General features: G+C 43.1%; 1 protein-coding gene across 2 annotated transcripts in view; it reads right to left on the reverse strand.

Moving 5' to 3' along the window:
- col16a1 (collagen, type XVI, alpha 1) overlaps nucleotides 1-17,692 on the reverse strand; it is an 89,262-nt gene that overhangs the window by 29,222 nt on the left and 42,348 nt on the right. The window contains exons 7-27 of one of the 2 annotated variants that reach the window (XM_056298557.1): nucleotides 17,163-17,243; nucleotides 15,624-15,692; nucleotides 10,355-10,387; nucleotides 7,856-7,891; nucleotides 7,707-7,766; nucleotides 7,177-7,209; nucleotides 6,975-7,019; nucleotides 6,655-6,693; nucleotides 6,373-6,435; nucleotides 5,255-5,299; nucleotides 5,057-5,152; nucleotides 4,678-4,716; nucleotides 4,460-4,504; nucleotides 4,296-4,331; nucleotides 3,989-4,111; nucleotides 3,140-3,175; nucleotides 2,869-2,904; nucleotides 2,390-2,512; nucleotides 1,386-1,430; nucleotides 982-1,017; nucleotides 845-898 (exon numbers count right to left, since the gene is read on the reverse strand). In XM_056298557.1, the coding sequence (XP_056154532.1) occupies nucleotides 845-898; nucleotides 982-1,017; nucleotides 1,386-1,430; nucleotides 2,390-2,512; nucleotides 2,869-2,904; nucleotides 3,140-3,175; nucleotides 3,989-4,111; nucleotides 4,296-4,331; nucleotides 4,460-4,504; nucleotides 4,678-4,716; nucleotides 5,057-5,152; nucleotides 5,255-5,299; nucleotides 6,373-6,435; nucleotides 6,655-6,693; nucleotides 6,975-7,019; nucleotides 7,177-7,209; nucleotides 7,707-7,766; nucleotides 7,856-7,891; nucleotides 10,355-10,387; nucleotides 15,624-15,692; nucleotides 17,163-17,243 (1,173 nt within the window). The remainder of the gene's footprint in view (nucleotides 1-844; nucleotides 899-981; nucleotides 1,018-1,385; nucleotides 1,431-2,389; nucleotides 2,513-2,868; nucleotides 2,905-3,139; nucleotides 3,176-3,988; nucleotides 4,112-4,295; nucleotides 4,332-4,459; nucleotides 4,505-4,677; nucleotides 4,717-5,056; nucleotides 5,153-5,254; nucleotides 5,300-6,372; nucleotides 6,436-6,654; nucleotides 6,694-6,974; nucleotides 7,020-7,176; nucleotides 7,210-7,706; nucleotides 7,767-7,855; nucleotides 7,892-10,354; nucleotides 10,388-15,623; nucleotides 15,693-17,162; nucleotides 17,244-17,692) is intronic. The other variant, XM_056298558.1, reaches the window with a different exon arrangement.

The following is a 17,692-nucleotide window of genomic DNA, read 5'->3' on the forward strand; positions in this document are numbered from 1 at the left end:
GAAAAAAACCAAACATTTTGTGCATGTATCCCTGCAGCAGTATTCATTCAACAAAAATGGTACCGGCTATAAAAGTGAAAAATAAAGGTGTTTTTTTTTTGATCCCCCTTTTTCTCCTCAATTGTATCAGGCCAATTACCCCACTCATCCGAGCCGTCCCGATTTCTGCTCTGGGGGACTAAGTGCCCTGCTCAAGGGCACATCAGCCATGGGTATTGAGGGAGCGGAGAGCGCTGCTTATTCACCCTAATACAAATATTCTTGCCGGTCCAGGGATCGAACCACAAGCAGGATCTCCCCCCCTCATTTTTCTCCCGAATTGTATCCGGCCAATTACACCACTCTTCCAAGCCGTCCCGGTCCTTGCTCCACCCCCTCTGCTGATACGGGGAGGGCTGCAAACTACCAAGTGCCTCCTCTGATACATGTGGAGTCGTCAGCTGCTTCTTTTCACCTGACAGTGAGGAGTTTCGCCAGGAGGACTTAGCGTGTGGGAGGATCACGCTATTCCGCCCAGTTCCCCCTTCCCCCCGAACAGGCACCCCAACTGACCAGAGGAGATGCTAGTGCAGTGACCAGGTCACATACCCACATCCGGCTTCCCAACTGCAGACATGGCCAATTGTGTCTGTAGGGATGCCTGACCAAGCCGGAGGTAACACGAGGATTCGAACCAGCAATCCCCGTGTTGGTAGGCAACGGAATAGACCACCATGCCACCCGGATGCCATAAAGGGCATTTTTACATGAGTGTTGAGTATGGTTAGAAATGGCAAAGCCATTCACTAAATATCTGCCTTGTTGCTATATCACAAAAATACATCATTACATGCTTGACTCTCACCTTTGCTCCCTTCTGTCCATCCTTGCCACTGGGTCCTCTTGGCCCGGCTTTGCCCTGTCATGTTCACACATGTAATCGATTTAAAGGCCTTAAACGAGATTTGGCTATCTGATTTAAAGAGATGGAGTGGCACTTACGGTTTTTCCATTAGGCCCTTTGCTCCCTGCGTTACCCTAGGAATGAAGGGGATGAAAACACTATCTGAATTTCACAAATTCATGAAAATGAAACGGCTGGGTAATTGTAATTGGTAATGAATTTTCCAGAATGAGGTGTAACCCACAGGCAGTCAGCCCCTAATGACTTTGCTTTTTCACTACCTAAGCTTTATACTAATACGTTTCCCGCTAAGTAAAATCCCCACAGAAGACGCTTGGGGAGCCTAAAATTAGTTTACCGCCGTGATTATCTCCCTCGTGAAGTCTCTTGCTAAGAGCCCCCATATCCCTCAATATCCTCTTGAGTGAAATCTTCTTGTTTGAGCTCTTAGCCTCTTACTCAGGTCCCTGTTCTCCAAACTGTTTACCTTTTCGCTTCTTACCTTCTCTCCTTTGAAGCCGGCTAGTCCTACGTGTCCTGGCTCCCCCTGTGGTACAGTAAAAATGAATCATTGTTTTCTTTTAATGAACATACAATATCTGCCTAGTAGTTAGGCAAGCAAACATGACAATACAAAAAGTAGCATGGACATATCCTCAAACGAAAAGATGGGAAAAATAAACAACAGACCCCTTAGTCAATATCTAAACTGACACCACTATCACATCTTGTTCTCTCTTTTGCAACGGGCCAAACTCCTGCTCTCTAAAACTAACAGGAGTTAGATGGTCACGTCTATGACTAAACATTGAAATTTGTCGTATCATAGGTAGAAAATGAATCACATCGATGCTGCCTGGTGTCAAAATGTGTTGACAACCAATTCAAAAGCTTTCAGATGAGATAATTTATTCCCGAAACTAAAAATAAAAAGGAATCTGTTTGACGCGCTTCTGACAGCCAACTCCGGTCAAATGATGTCACATTGAGGTGATGACTGGTGTCTCACGCCTAAGCTCCCCCCCCCCCCCCATTTTCCTCCCCAGTTGTACTTGGCCAAATTACCCCGCTCTTCTGAGCTGTCCCAGTCGCTGCTCCACCCCATCTGCCGATCCGGGGAGGGCTGCAGACTACCACATGCCTCCTCCAATACATGTGGAGTCGCCAGCCATTTCTTTTCACCTGACAGTGTGGAGTTTTGCCAGGGGGACGTGCGTGGGAGGATCATGCTATTCTCCCCAGTTCCCCCTCTCTCCCCAAACAGGCGCCCCGACCGACCAGAGGAAGCGCTAGTGCAGTGACCAGAACACACATACCCACATTCGACTTCCCACCCGCAGACATGGCTAATTGTGTCTGTAGAGACGCCCAACCAAGCCAGAGGTAACACGGGGATTCGAACCGGCGATCCCCGTGTTGGTAGGCAACGGAATAGACCGCTACACTACCTGGACGCCCTCTCGCCTAAGCTTCTTGTCAGAACAGCAAAGAAATAAACAGACATACCTGCTCCCCTTTCTGTCCCATGCCAGGTTCTCCTTTCTCCCCCTTCTGCTGCAGGGTCTGGGCCATGGGGACCAGGTTAGGTGGGAGCTCTCCAAGGCTGGGGCACACAGCACAGGGCTCTCCCTAAAACATGTTCCAATAAGACCTGGGTCAAACGATATCCGCAAATACATTCTACCATTATTTCTTAACCTTTTTCAGCACTAGATGTTTCACCACACCACCACAACTCAAATCACATATTTTTACATAGCATATTAATCAAAAAGAAATTTACTGCATAGACTTTGAAACAGTCAAACCTCTATGGCATATGAAAGCTAAAGAAACAGCTAAGAATAATTTGCAACTACACACCGACGCAGATATGACTCAAATACACAGAAGCGACTACACATTATCGACACATCGAATGGTGTTTATGACAAGAGAGTGAACACGCTACATGAAACCGCTTATCTTGTTTAATGAGGACTGACCTTCTCTCCTTTGGTGCCCTCTGATCCTGGTTCTCCCTGGACGAAAAACACACACACACACACACGCCAAATTAGTCTCAAGTGTAACATCACAAACATATCTTTCACCATAATTAAGCAGATGTATGCGAGCGGGATTGTGGTGATGAGGCCACGTGTAGGCACTGATGCATATATATAAGTACGTGTATGAGGAGGTTAGGATAGTGCTTCTTGTAATTACAAATAAACAATAACTGAATGTGATGAATTAACAATTGGAGCTCCATACCCTCTGTCCCGCCGTGCCATCTGCACCTTGAACCCCCTAGTTACAGGAAAGACGACATTGAGAGAGCAGGAGAAAATGGACAGAAAAGAGAAGAAACTCGTAAAATGGGGTATGAACGAGCAGTAAGCGTTAAACTGCAAGTGCGACTAATTCAAACTAGTTCAAGTATGGATGAGGGTATCTTTCTCTTCGTCTCGTTCTCTCACTTGCTTTCTTTGCTCCTCTGTCACTCACTCTCTTCTTCCCCATTTCTCCCTAACTAGACGTGACAGATAGATGCTGGTGCTATTGGATTTCGCACAGGGAATCAAATAAGGCTCCTAAATATATTCTTTTTTTCTAGCAGAAATCCTTTTCCATTTCACCTGCCAATGAAAGAGTGGCTACAAACAAAATAGAAAGAAAAAAAAATAAAAGGCACACTCTCAGGTTTGGTAAGCTCTGAGGCAGACTGATAATAATCCATTTTATCATTATTATTATGATTAAGGTGAAGGTTGATTTACTCTGTCAATATCATTTGTTCCTTGGAGGTTCAACACTCATAGAGGCTGTCTTCATGCTCGTCTCTCCTTGAGCTGTTTCAACGCTCTGAGAGTTCCAAGGTGAGATATGACCCCAAGATAGAAATAAACACCATTTCTCACCTCCGAATGTGGTGGAAAATAGAAGAAATGCATTTTGAAACAAGTGTTCAAGGTTCTGGCATCGACTACATCTCAGCTCCCACTATCTGGCAGTTCAAAATTTAGAGAGATAATCAATTGCGACGCTCAATTCAGATCTTCAGTATGCAATACAGTTTGAGATGATGGTGAATCAAGTTCAGACAAGTCCTGTTGCACTCACAGGCAGTCCTCTCTCTCCTATACCAGGTAGGCCGGGATCTCCTTTGGGACCAGGCTTCCCTTGCAAAGCCACCGTGTTCCCTAAATCTGCAGGCAGCACAGGACACACTTCACACGGATCCCCCTGGAGTATTGGTCCAAATCAGAGACACACTCCATGAACTTTACTCTTTTCAGAGAACAAGTGATAAGTAGACTATAAGGACATTATAATGTATAATCCCATGAACTGGTAGAGGTTTTAATAGATTAAGAAAAAAAAACCCAGACACCTCAAGTGATGCTAATAGGTTAATAGGTTAAGCTACCTTCTCTCCTTTAGGCCCTCCTGGTCCTCTCGGTCCCTGGAGAAAATAGCAGAATCCCATTCAAATGCTGCTGCAATATTACACAGTTTTCGTTCTCCAGTGAAATGTCTGACGGTAGCATATATCAATGAACACCAATCAATGTTTAACATCCAGTCACTCACTGGATCTCCTTGCAATCCATCTTCCCCTGGAAACCCAGAGTCCCCCTGTGAATAAAGATCACAGTGTAACACAACAGCAGCAAATACTGAAACTTGTGAAAATTATTTAATGTTCCTTCCTATATGTTAGCGTCGCTATCCTGTACTGGTGTAAATGGGAGTCATCAACCTTTCTTTTTTTTTTAAATCATCAAATAGTATCACAAGAGTAGCCTTACTTTGTCTCCCTTTGCACCAGATGGTCCACCAGGAGGGCCCTGAAAGTGAGAAAGGACAGAAATCCCATTTGGTATGTCTCCTCTCAATCCAATGTTAACACAAGGACGGTACCTACATTAAAACGCTTTTTGGCTTCAACTAAAGTTATCTGAAAGTTGCATCGAAAAAAGGAGCCTACGCTTGCCAAAACCTGCCTTCCCTTCCAAAAGCATCATCCACTTGGAGTATTTGTGCTCAAACTGAGACCATCTCTCAGAGCTGTTCAATGAGAGGCCATGGAGACAGTCGATGTAAAGAAACTAAAACAGTGCATTGAGTTTCTATTGACAATGGACAGATCTGTTTCCTCCAAAATTGGTCAGTTAAAAATATACTCACTGGTGGGCCTGGTTGGCCGACTCCTGGCAATCCTGGTGGTCCTGGCTTCCCTGGTTCTCCTGCCAACCCTTCTGGACCCACCCCACCGGAGGAACCCTGGGAAAACGAGTTCAGTAAGGCTGTGTTAAATCTAGATTGACCTGAATATATGTGACAGACAGGTTGTTGGTAGAGTTCCCAGACTTAATGCTTACAGACCTTTTGCCCCTTGGGGCCGACCACACAGATGGACCCTGCTCTGCCCTGGGGAATGGTGAAAGACAGGCAAAAATGGAAGTGACAGCATCAGTATGGGTCAATGACATCATCAGAATCAGCCCACCATAATCAAAACTGTTGTCAGTGTTCTGCAGACATGTACACTGTACATGAAAAGCCCAGCTACAGACAAGAGTTGAAAACTAGCAATTGCTGCAAAAGCTATAAACTCTCTTGTGCAGCACATCAGTCTCATGCTCTGTATTGGAACTATGTTAAATTGCATCGTCCCTATAAAATAAAAATAAAATTCAAATTCAAATTCGAGAGAGATAAGACATCATTTTCAGTGACGCATATACAATAATTTCTGCTCGCCTGATTCAAATCACACTCACAAGTACATTCATATACAAAATGTTTTGACAGTTGGAAGCTTCGTAAAATCTATCTTCCGCCAAATACCCCTGTCCCCAGCTATCACTTGGCCTACTGAACAGACAAATCTGACAGTGTGGTGCTGCTGAAACCTGGGGGATATCGAAACGCGCACACACACGTCGTAATTTGTCCCTCAAAACTTTTCATGCATTTACAGGATCACTAGGCTGAACGGGAAGATTAAAAGGTTTAAGTCATCTTGAATAAGCCCCTGCCTGTGTGAGAGACGAACCGCACAGTCAATGAGGCAGCATTGATTGTGCAAGCTTTGTTGCTTTTGCCTAATCTAACAAGCATTAGGCCGGCTTAACACCCAGGGAAAGAGGGGGGAGGCTGAGAAGAATAGATATCAATTGGTAGTATTGGCTTAAAAAGTAATGCCATATAAGTCTACTGAATACCCTCTCTTAGCCTAATAAAAGTGAGTATGTAAGTGAAGTAAATGTGGGGGTGTGTGTGTCTGTGTTTGAGTGAGTGCATGCTTTAATAGTAAAAAAAAAATCCTTGCTGAACGTTCAACTGAACCTCAAGACAAATTTTGTTAGTCATGCCTCAAAGAACATTCACTTCAGACAATAATTGGATTCACTTTGGACTCTTTTGCCATTTAATTATAGTAATACTGTTATTAAAAGAAAGAGAAAGAAAAAAAAAACGACACAAAAAAAGTCACTCACATCCTTCCCCGGAGTTCCAGTAAGACCTTGTGTACCAAGCTCGCCCTTCTGTCCTTTTTCTCCCTGGGAAGAGAATGAGCCAGGCAGAGACAAACAGATAGTTGTTAAAGAGGGAGAGAGAAGCAATAAATAAAGGGAGAAATTGATATAAGCTCATATTACTAACACTCTGGTCATACACACTTGTGCACGCGCGTGCACACACACACACACACACACACACACACACACACACACACACACACACACACACACACACACAAGCTTTGTGAATCCTTTTACCTTGTGCCCCACTGCTTCTCCCCAGTTGGCAGGTAGGGCCTGTGGAGAGAGAGAATGGAAACAGGACCAGGATCAATGACCTGCCCACCACTGGAGCATACAAAACACCTGAACGGACTGCAATAAGAGCCTATCTGACTACTGATTGCCTACATGAACACACACATACACTGACATATTCTCAAACTGAAATGGTCCCTCTTGACACATACATTCCATCTGGATTGTGCACCTCCATCTTAAAATATGATTACAGATGATGCAAAATGGCTAAAACAGGGGACTGAGGGCTAGAACCTGTAGAGAAGACTGGCACTCACCGACTCGCCTTTCTCTCCCTTCTGGCCCTTGGATCCCTCTGAGCACTGAGGTTCAGAGACACTTGGTTGGCACGGATTGTGACAAACCACTTATAGGCAATTTTTCAAGCTCATATTACGCTGCACGCCAAACAACAAAACACTGTATTTCTTTAAAACATGGCACATTCTGAGACTGAGATGCAAACGAAAAGCTACTTACTGGACCTGAATGAGAGCCAGAACAGTCAGCGCCCTAAGATGGATAGAGGCAGAGAAGAAGAGGAATTGCTTGTAGGGAAATATAGAATCAATGAGCTCTAAAGACTGCATATTAGCTAGCTGGGGAATTGGTCCACAGCCAGCATCATATTAGACTAGAATCATGCTGGTTTGTGTGTGTGTGTGTGTGTGTGTGTGTGTGTGTGTGTGTGTGTGTGTGTGTGTGTGTGTGTGTGTGTGTGTGTGTGTGTTTACAATATGGTCATGCCAACAAAGCCTCTTTCAACTGAATTGTGTGTGTGTGTGTGTGTGTGTGTGTGTGTGTGTGTGTGTGTGTGTGTGTGTGTGTGTGTGTGTGTGTGTGTTCGCATGTGGCTTTGTGTAGCTAAGTAACTAATTTTCAGATACACTTTCAGCTTGAGCCTTAAGCATGTCTGGACACATATGATGTGGTCATGCATTCCATTGATATAACACACACATCTCACACACACACACACACACACACACTTCTGTATGTTCTCTACTCACTCGGTCGCCCTTCTCCCCTTTCAGTCCGAGCTGTCCGAGGTATCCACCAGGATTCACTAACTGCAACAAACACGTTTGTAAATTCAGCAGTGCTCGGATTTTAGCATGAATGAATAGAAAGAAGCGGGAGAAACATCAGTGATGCTTACATTTTGTTCCCCACTGAGAAGAACACAACCAGCACACTACAGAGAGAGAGAGAGAAACAGAGAGAGAGAGAAACAGAAAGAGGGAAACAGAGCGAGAGAGAGAAATAGAGATACAAAGAGTGGGAGCAGAACAGAGACAGATAAAGCTACAGAAAGAGAGAAATACAATTTTAAGGCTACATTTATAATTATTTATCGCATTAATTTTCTCTCTTTGTGCCCTCTGTTGGGCCACAGTGTCAGCAAGCTAGTGTAGTTGCCCTGAAGCAAGTAGGTGTAAAGGAATCAAGTAAGCTCAAAGATACTTAAGCAAAGGTTGCAGTATGGGGGACCAAACTAGGGTCCCTGGGCCATACTGCCATCCCAATTTAAGTTTACGTATGCTGCAAAAAGCAGAGGGCAGTTAATGAAGAAACCGAACGGCAGCTAAGGGTTATAGTTCCTAAAGTCACCTGGGGGTGGCACTGTTACACTAACTGAACTGAACCTCTAAATATGCAGTTAGTTAGAGGACGAAGAATGGGCAAGGGCTCTCGGAATGGACTCACAAAGAAAGACACACATAAGCCCTACACACATGCAAGTATACACACGCGCACGCACACACATAAAATATAACAAGAATAGGCACTTTTAGCGGAGGAGAATAATTAAAGCTGAATCTACCACCCGGTGTTTGCGCAAGCCTTTCTTTTCACACACCAGGAAGTTAGCATACATTAGTGTTGACGCTACGAGCTAACTTGAGAGCATGATGGGGAAGAACAAGAAGAAAATAAAAGATGTGAGGATCACCTATTTTGTTTATCTCCTGTAAACTGCAAATCTGTAATGGGCTGGCTCACACAGCTGCATCGGTGAGTCACTTTTTCTAAGCTCCTGCCTGTGGCTGTGGGCACCTATAGTGAACTTGTCATGTAACCACACTGTAAGCCTCTTTAGCCTCACTTGTATGCCCCAGAGGCCCAGACCCTCCTCTTTCCCTTTGAAGCTTTATGACGCTGCCTTTTACATTTCAGACTGGCAGACTGTTATACGGGACCACTACAGCCATTGTATTAAACCTGCTATAATGACCAACCCCTTTTAACAAATATCACACCATGCAGGCTTAGTTATTTGAATTTGTATCTCAAAGAGTAGGTTCAAGTCTGTTGGCATCAGTAGTTGTGTTTTCATCCAGCTCTTGAATAAATTTCAAGTACACATTTAAATGTTGCAAAACAACAATCGTGAAAATTAAGGTGCATATGCATCAGAGCTGTTTAAGCAATTAAAACCCTGAATGTAGTAGGCCTGTGTCACCAGTGTCATTTCCATACAGCCATGCCGCCAACAAAGATGGGTCAGTCAAGAATAAGAAATATCTGATGGTGTGATTAAGTTCTTGTCGCATTTAATTTAATTATTCAGCAAATGTGTTTCCGTTGCAATTTATGGAATTTCTTCTTATCGAATAAAAAAACTTTATCCACCTCAAGGAAGCATAAAAACTTATTTAAATTCTGGAGATTTTATTCGATGTTGGCTGCGTTCATCAAGCTTTTTTATTCAAAACGATAAAATTTGCGTAAAAATATTTAGATGGGAACGCATTTAGTGTCACACTGTAACAGAGTACTCCATTTGTTATGAAAGTTTGGCTTTGACATGGCTTTTGATGGGAGCACTAGTATCCTGACACACGGGCTCCATTTTTGTCAACATCCATACCATATGTCTGAAGCTTACTTTCTATAATTGATAACAGGTCAACTATGGGATAAGAAAGGGGGTAATTCAGAGCATGTCTTGACACTTTGAGGTAGTGGCAAGACACATACATGCATCACATGCACATGCACACACACACAGATATTATAACATCTTGTGTGTATCCCTATGGGCAATCATGTGCTTCATCGGGGAGATGGGATGTCACCAGTCACATTCTAATTCAGTGGCTGTGGTGGTGCATCTTTTCCCAGTGGCAGGGTGAGCCATGTGTCTCAACCCAGGTACTAACCTACATTGAGTAAGTCGCAGCAAGCTACATTAGTAAGCACACACAGGAGCAACATAATGAAGTGCCTGGAGTTTTGTATGCTATTTGTGAACAGAATGTGCTTATTGTAGGTGAATGACAAAATTAATAGGCAGCGGTGACTCCCTACAGAGACTTGCTGCATAATGAGTTGTAAATCAGTCCTCACTCAGTCAGTCAGCAAGCTAATTGTGTGAGAAAAAGATAAGACTGTGGGTGCGTGAGGTTTTTTTTTCATCTCTACCCTAAAATTCCACTCTCGATTGTGGTGAAATTAACAAGGCATGATATTTTGGAGTCCCATCAATCTAGAAAATGTATAAACAAATACAGCTGAGACTGGGTTACCCTAGCCCACATATGGTCTTCCTGATTAGATCCCAAAAGCAGAAACATGAGTCAAAACTCCCTCCTTAGCCTGTTAACCAAGTATAAAGTATGATCAGTAAAGTGGTGTGTGTGTCTGTGTGACTTACTTTCTCTGCCAGATCCTTGGATGCAAAAATCTCCTGTTGGCAGAACAAGAGTCAAAAGGAGGAGGAAGTGGGAGAAAAGGTAGACAGACAGACAGACAGAGACAGACAAACAGGAAAAAAACAGTTAGAGCATGCCAGTCCTGCTTCCCTTTCACACAATGGCTTATGTGAAACAACATCGATATTTCTTCATACTTGTTCAATCAAGGTTTCTCTCTATGCACGTACTGAAGCAGCCATTGCTAACTGGAAGACTGCCCAGATTTCTATACGAGGACACTGAAACCTCTTGAAGTCCTTTCACAGTCATATGAGTTTGCCTGATAATTTCCATGCCATATAGCAAGAAAGAAAGAAAGAAAGAAAGAAAGAAAGAAAGAAAGAAAGAAAGAAAGAAAGAAAGAAAGAAAGAAAGAACAAACGAACAAACGAGATGACAATAAGTCAGTCCTACTTCTTGTTCAAATCCTATTAGGCACTGAGCTAAAAGCTTTCAGCATTTGATCCACTTATTTGGATTGGAAAGTCTCAACATCAAAATATCAGCATCATAGGACATTTTAAGCACAGCAAAGCTTTTGTTTTTCATATGCAAAGTGTTCCATTGAACCTTGCTGCCATTACAATTAATTGCATCAGCTCTGCAACAAAGAGAGGAGAAATAAGGGCCATCGTGCTTTCACACACAGGTCATTAACAGCTGTTTTGCTATTACGAGTTAAGAAAGGCGGCAGGATGAAAGATGATGGTGAAGACAGAGGGGAGGGGAAGTGTTGCACCTCATATGCCCTGCCCTGGGGCAAATGAGGGGGGGGGGGGGGGGTGATGACGCCACGGAAAAAAAATCCCGCTGAGCACAGTTACAAATCAGACAACAAAAGTCAATGAGGAAGGATAGAAGAGGACTGCACATCTAAGTGGAAACTTGTGTAGGGGGAGTGTGTGAGACGAAGGGAAAGAGTGAGGTGGGGGGGGGTGAGTGGAGTAGAAATACTGGTGAGGCTTTTCTGGTGGTTTGGGACCTCGGCATATGAAGTCGAGTAGAAGCACGGTGCGACCGGGGAAAGAAAACGAGACACAAAACAAGACACTCTCGGGTGTTGCAGGACTGACTGACCTTTCAGCTGAGAGCAAAGTTGTATGAGACAGTAAAAAGAGGGTGCAAGGAGATAAGTAAACGTGTGACTGCAACAATTTGCCGTTTTCATGCTAGGGAAAGACTAGGGAAAATAATGCCTGCAAAACAATCACATTCACACAGATCAGCAGCAAACATATCTAGTAGTAATGGCAAATATATCATTACATTTGTATTCTGCAGTGTTCAGGATTAAGTTATCCATTACAGAAATGTACCTTACATATACCTTGATGTGATTGTTTGGACATCTTGCAGTCATAGTTTGCCCTTTGTAGCAAAGCTCACCTGTTTGCTACACAAGTAAGCTAAAACAAACATTTTGGCATCGAACCATTTGAAAGTATGTCTGACACAAGCTAAATTTACAGCAACAGTGCTGCATACACGTACTTTCAAATAGTGTGATGCAGTCCACCATATACCAGCGTTCTGGTTCTGCTGAGCTCACCGTGCTGTCAGTCAGCGTAGCTTTAGTTTAATGAAAGCTTTGCTGTGGCCTTTAACATCTGGCCAGCACATTAACATCACAGACTTCATAGAGCATTTACCGTACACAGACAACAAGCAGATCGTAAAACACACAACCAAAGTTATTGTGTGTTTGTGTGCGTGTGTGTATGGCTGTGTGCATGTGTCTGTGTGCAAGACAGCATAAGAGAAAAGAAAGAGGTAGACAAAACAGAGTTATGCATATGCATTCTCGGATCTAAATGTGTCTCTGTAAACATGACTGCAGACATAGCAGCTCCACGTCTGTGGCATACTGAGGTTGCAGCAGGCAATAATAAAAGACCCACCAAATAGGACCAAGTAAGGCTATCACATAATCCACAAAAAAACAGCCTGCTAGAAAGCGGAGACATGAGAGAGAGAGCGAGAGAGAGAGAGAGAGTGAGGGGGGTGAAAAAGAGGGGGAAATAAAGAGTAAAAGGGAGAAGGAAAGAGTTTGCATGCATGAGTTATTGTAGACATGTCTAGCTAGGGCCATCTCTGGGATTGATTATTCTGTCCCAAAGCCTGCCAGAACTCTAAGTTAACACCACTACTCCAGAAGATAAACACCAGGCCTAATGAATAGATAATTGGATATAGATTCCATTAATATGAAAGATGAAATGAGCAGGGGGATGAAAAAAAAAACAAAAAAAAACGAATTACCTTTAGGAGCCCAAATTATGCTATTCGCCAGTTTAATATATTCATTCTCGTGGCCTATTTACAAACATTTGAATGTTTGTATGGTCAGAAAGCACCCAGTTAGTGGCATAGCGGTCTATTCAGTTGCCTACTAACATGGGGATCACCGGTTCGAATCCCCGTGTTACCTCCGGCTTGGTCAGGTGTCTCTACAGACACAATTGGCCGTGTCTGTGGGTGGGAAGCCGGATGTGGGTATGTGTCCTGGTCGCTGCACTAGCGCCTCCTCTGGTCGGTCGGGGTGCCTGTTCGGGGGGGACTGGGGGAAATAGCGTGATCCTCCCATGCACTATGTCCCCCTGGCAAAACTCCTCACTGTCAGGTGAAAAGTAGCGGCTGGCGACTCCACGTGTATTGGTGGAGGCATGTGGTAGTTTGCAGCCCTCCCCGGATCGGCAGAGGGGGTGGAGCAGCAACCAGGACAGCTTGGAAGAGTGGGGTAATTGACTGGATACAATTGGAGAGAAAAAGGGGGGAACAGCCGACGGAGAAAAAAAAAAAGAAAGCACCCAGTTACCGGCTGTGTGTGCAGCACCTCATGCTCACTCAGCCTGAAACGGCCTGTTTTGGCTTCCAGTCTCTTCTGTCTCTTTAAGCCCCCTTAAATTCTCCCTTCTGAGAATTTTTGGGGTGAGAAATCAGTTGCGTAGATTTCTAATATTAGGCGCGTCTCCATCAACTGGTTTGGAGAGTATAGGCTATGTTACGCATGGCTGTAATAAACAGAACAGAAGAAGTAGAGGTTGCAAACCAGAACCAAAACCAGCCGCCTTGGCCATCTACGAGAGAACATGGAGAGAGGTCTTCAGGAATATGTTTCAACTGGGAAAGTTGTAATTGCTCTTTCATGTCAGCTATTATTGGCCATGTTTCATGCTGTCCTGAGACAAAGACAAAGAAATGCAGCATTATGGGACTATCCGGGAAAACGTCAACAGCAGAAACAGCTGATCAGACATGCGAGTTAAATGTTCGCTCCATCAGAACTTATTCAAAGCTGTGAAAAAAATTTCATAACACAAATGTCCATTATAAAATTAACAAAACCTGTGATTATCTGCCTTGTTCTCCAGTGGGGTGTTTAGGTGTATTGTTAGTATTATTATTATTACTATTAAAACTGCATCTACGTATCTTGCCAAGACAATTGGTAGCCTCTAATACATAAGAAAATATGGGAATATGTAAAATCAAATATAGAAATAGCAATTATATAACAAAAATTAAAACAAAATAGATTGAATAACTAAACATTTTCGCACCGAAGAAAAGTGTCTTCTTGACACGGCGATACGCACTAACCAAACTCGTCCACGTGTCCTGCCAAGGTACATATCTCCTGACAGAGGTGTGCCCCTGGCCGAAACCTAAGCTTGTTCTTCGCTATTTACCAAACCGAACATACACATAGTATAACGTTCAGTGTCTCCTGCTAAATCTAGAAATACCAAGTGTTAAACAAAGTGATGCCGACTTTGGACACTAGCACCATCGGAAGTTACCCTCTGATAGGAGGCATACCCCTGGCCACTCTGCGAGTTGTGGCGTCAAAAGTAGAGGTCAGACTGCTTCGACCCTGGTACCATTCAAATCATCAGAAAACGCTAAACATTTTTGATGGATCGCACGTGTCTGTTTCAAATTGTGGATCGAACACAGAAATACAGGACCGTTTGCTAGCAGATCCCCACAGAAATGTCTAGCGCTACAAGCACTTTTGGGTGTCTTCGTTCCCATGTTTTTAAACAAACGAACATACACGTTATACAGTGAAAATGTTCAGCATTTTCTGCTGAATCGAATGGTACCAGGGTCGAAGCAATCTGACCTCTACTTTTGATGCTACGACCCCCCCAAAGCGGTCAGGGGTACCCTTCCTATCAGGGGATGCGTACCTTGGCACAACACCGGCTTTCCCTCAACCAAGCTTTGTTTGAGGCTTCCTGACTCTGGTCTACTTAGCTTTGATTGAAGGTGGGTCAAACTAGCCGGTAGGCTGGCATTATAAAATTGTGCTACATATTGACATAGATAAGTAACGGAAGAAAAAGCTGGACTACAAATGAAATGTTTCAGGCAGCTCAGGAGCAGTGTTTTCTGTCAGAGAATGACTCCCTTTGGTGTGGACTCTGAGCTTTGTAACTCTTGCAGACATTTTACATACAGCTATATAACACACTAAGGGAAAGGAAGAAAACCCCAAAAAGCATAATATGGGCTCTTTAAAGTTTAAATGAAATAACTATGCATCAGGCACTGTTGAGACAATTATAAAGACACCACGGATATTTGCACAGAATGGCACCCGTGTGTTGCAAGGGTCTATTTGTCACGCATTCGACACTGCCTGCAGATATTTCAAACAACTGCTGCCAGAGCATCGACTGAAGTGAAGTTATAAAAAAAACAACTTCAAAGTACAAAAGGCTGCAGTAAACAAGAAAAGATATTTTCCAAGGCAGAGTATCAAGGGAGACGAGTGCACCATTTGGCGTGCGTATCGGTACACGTCTATCCCTCTCCTATTAGCAACTGTTTGCTACTAATCAAATTTTCCGAGACACCAGAGAACAAAACTGTTTCTAGTCAAGTGCATGAGCGTATGTGTGTATGAGATAACAACCATGTAGGGAAAAAAACATTCATGGCAGTGACATGGTATGGAAAGAACATGGGGAATTTTTCCACTATTTATTATTAATCCTGTTCATTTGCCAAGTGATTTCCCAACTGAACAGAGGATAAAGTGTGCAAAGTGTGGATTAGGTGTTCTCTCATACAATACATCTATACTTGAGTGTGTGTGATTGCAAAGAGTCCGTTTGCACAATTTGTCACACTTAGGTGATGTGTGCATGCAAGAATATGTGCAAGTTTTGTCTGTGAACAGTTCAACGTTTAGATCTTTGTGCACGTGTATGCTTGTGTTACCTGATTAAATGTGTTGTCTGCCAGGTCATTCTCGGCAGCGCGACGACTCTTGGGAGCATCTGGTGGACACTGCAACCGTGCAAGAGACAGGATCCACAGTTATTAAGGAGATGTGACAATTTTCAATTGTGTGTGTGTGTGTGTGTGTGTGTGTGTGTGTGTGTGCGTGTGTTCAACTGCACGCAGTTGCTGTTTCATATTTAAAAAGAAGCTTCTAGGCATGCCCAGAGCACATATACCAGGAGAAAAGGAGAAGAGGTTTCCTTCACCAAACTCTGATTAACTCTGGAACATTCCCGCTTTCCTCAAGAGTGCAATGCACTTCCAAAGGGAAATTTACCCCTTCTTCCATGGAGGGAAATTCTTATCCTTTTCGTATCTCCCCTCATAAACTCATTTAGCACAAAGAACAAACATGAACGTACCTATATGAATTTTACTTCTAATTTACAAGTGTGCATGCACACACGCACAAAAAAACGCAGACACCTCTGAGAATTCAGCCGAGCTCAAAAATACTTTCATCTTGAAAATGAACATAAGGTACCACTATTCTTCCCAAGCCTGAGCAATTGCCTGCTCTTGTCTTGCTGGCAGAAACACACTGTATAATATAGTATTCTACTTCAATGAATTTGCTTTTATTTGATCTGTGTGTTCTGACGGGGGGGTGACAAAAATAACCGCAAAACAGAAAGTAAAAGGGTAGAGAGCAAGAAATAGAAGTAGATAGAAAAAAGGGAGAAAATTGGTATTTTCACAGCTCCATATATCATCATCCTTTCATTAAGTGGCTTTGTATTGTGTTGCTTTGGGGGGAATAAACAATATTGGTAAACCACAACTGCTGTGACATGATTGCTCATGATGGAATTAAGGCCCAGCCTGTTGGTTGACATTAATGATAATAATAATGGATTACATTTATATAGCGTTTTATCTAGACAACCAAAGTGCTTCACAGCGAAGGGGGAGAAACTCACCTCAACCACCACCAATGTGTAGCCCCCACCTGGGTGATGCACCTGGGTGATGCATGGCAGCCATTTTGTGCCAGAATGCTCACTACACATCAACATTGCAGGCTGAACATAACCTCTTAAGACTATCAATGTTTTTTTTTTCTCTCTCATCTGTTAACACCAGAAACTTGAAGAATTCTAAACAGGGAGAGGATGAGTGAAACCAAAGGTGTCTCAGTGGAATATTCTGTGTAAAGGAGATAAAAATGGTCTGTTACAGACACAAAAAGTCTGTGTTAATTCATTTGTTAGCTATATCCCTTCCATAATGAACTAAATTCCTGTTTTCTTCTATTGGGATCATCTTTGGTGTGAAGCGGTCCATGTGTGAAATTCCTGTGAAATTGATCCTGGGCATTGGGCAGAACAATTTCCTGGGATTGTATTACTGTGAAAGGGTTCCTCACAGAATCCCGGCAATCCCACTTTAAACATGTTAATCGCGGTAAGGTTAGTCCCAGTTACAAGCCAAAGATTTGAATGTGATTTGTTAGTTAGAGTGGGTTGCAGTCTTTACCCGAGCTCCTGGTATCTCACAGCACGCCTCCTGAATGGCCAACGATGGGTCACAGTACAGCATCGCCTGCTGGATATCCATCTGTGAGAGAGAGAGAGAGATTTTTTCATCATTTGAAAACAAGTCTTTATTTAACAAAAAACAGATGAGATTTTTCTAACAATATTCACAATAACCTGTCCAAGACTTAATTTTCCATCACAGAACCAATTCACATATCAATTGAGAGAGAGAGAGAGAGAGAGAGAGATAAGTAGACAGACAAATAGATAAGACATACAGACAGTAAAATATAGAAAGATGGATAAAAGCGATATGTTTCATATGCAGAAACAAAGTTCTTTTTTCATTTGGCAACACAAAGTGTGCAGCTGGTGTACAGTTTGGTTTGAATGCAAGTCTGCAGAGTCATGGTCCTTAATGACATGACCACTGCTCTAAACACCGAACCAAAGTCTTGGGAGCTTAAATCCAGCATGGATGTGTTTTTTTCACCTGTGCCTCCACCCGCTGATGGCTGCCTGTCTGTT

This window comes from Lampris incognitus, chromosome 18, assembly GCF_029633865.1.
Source record: "Lampris incognitus isolate fLamInc1 chromosome 18, fLamInc1.hap2, whole genome shotgun sequence".
NCBI classification, from domain to species: Eukaryota; Metazoa; Chordata; class Actinopteri; order Lampriformes; family Lampridae; genus Lampris; species Lampris incognitus.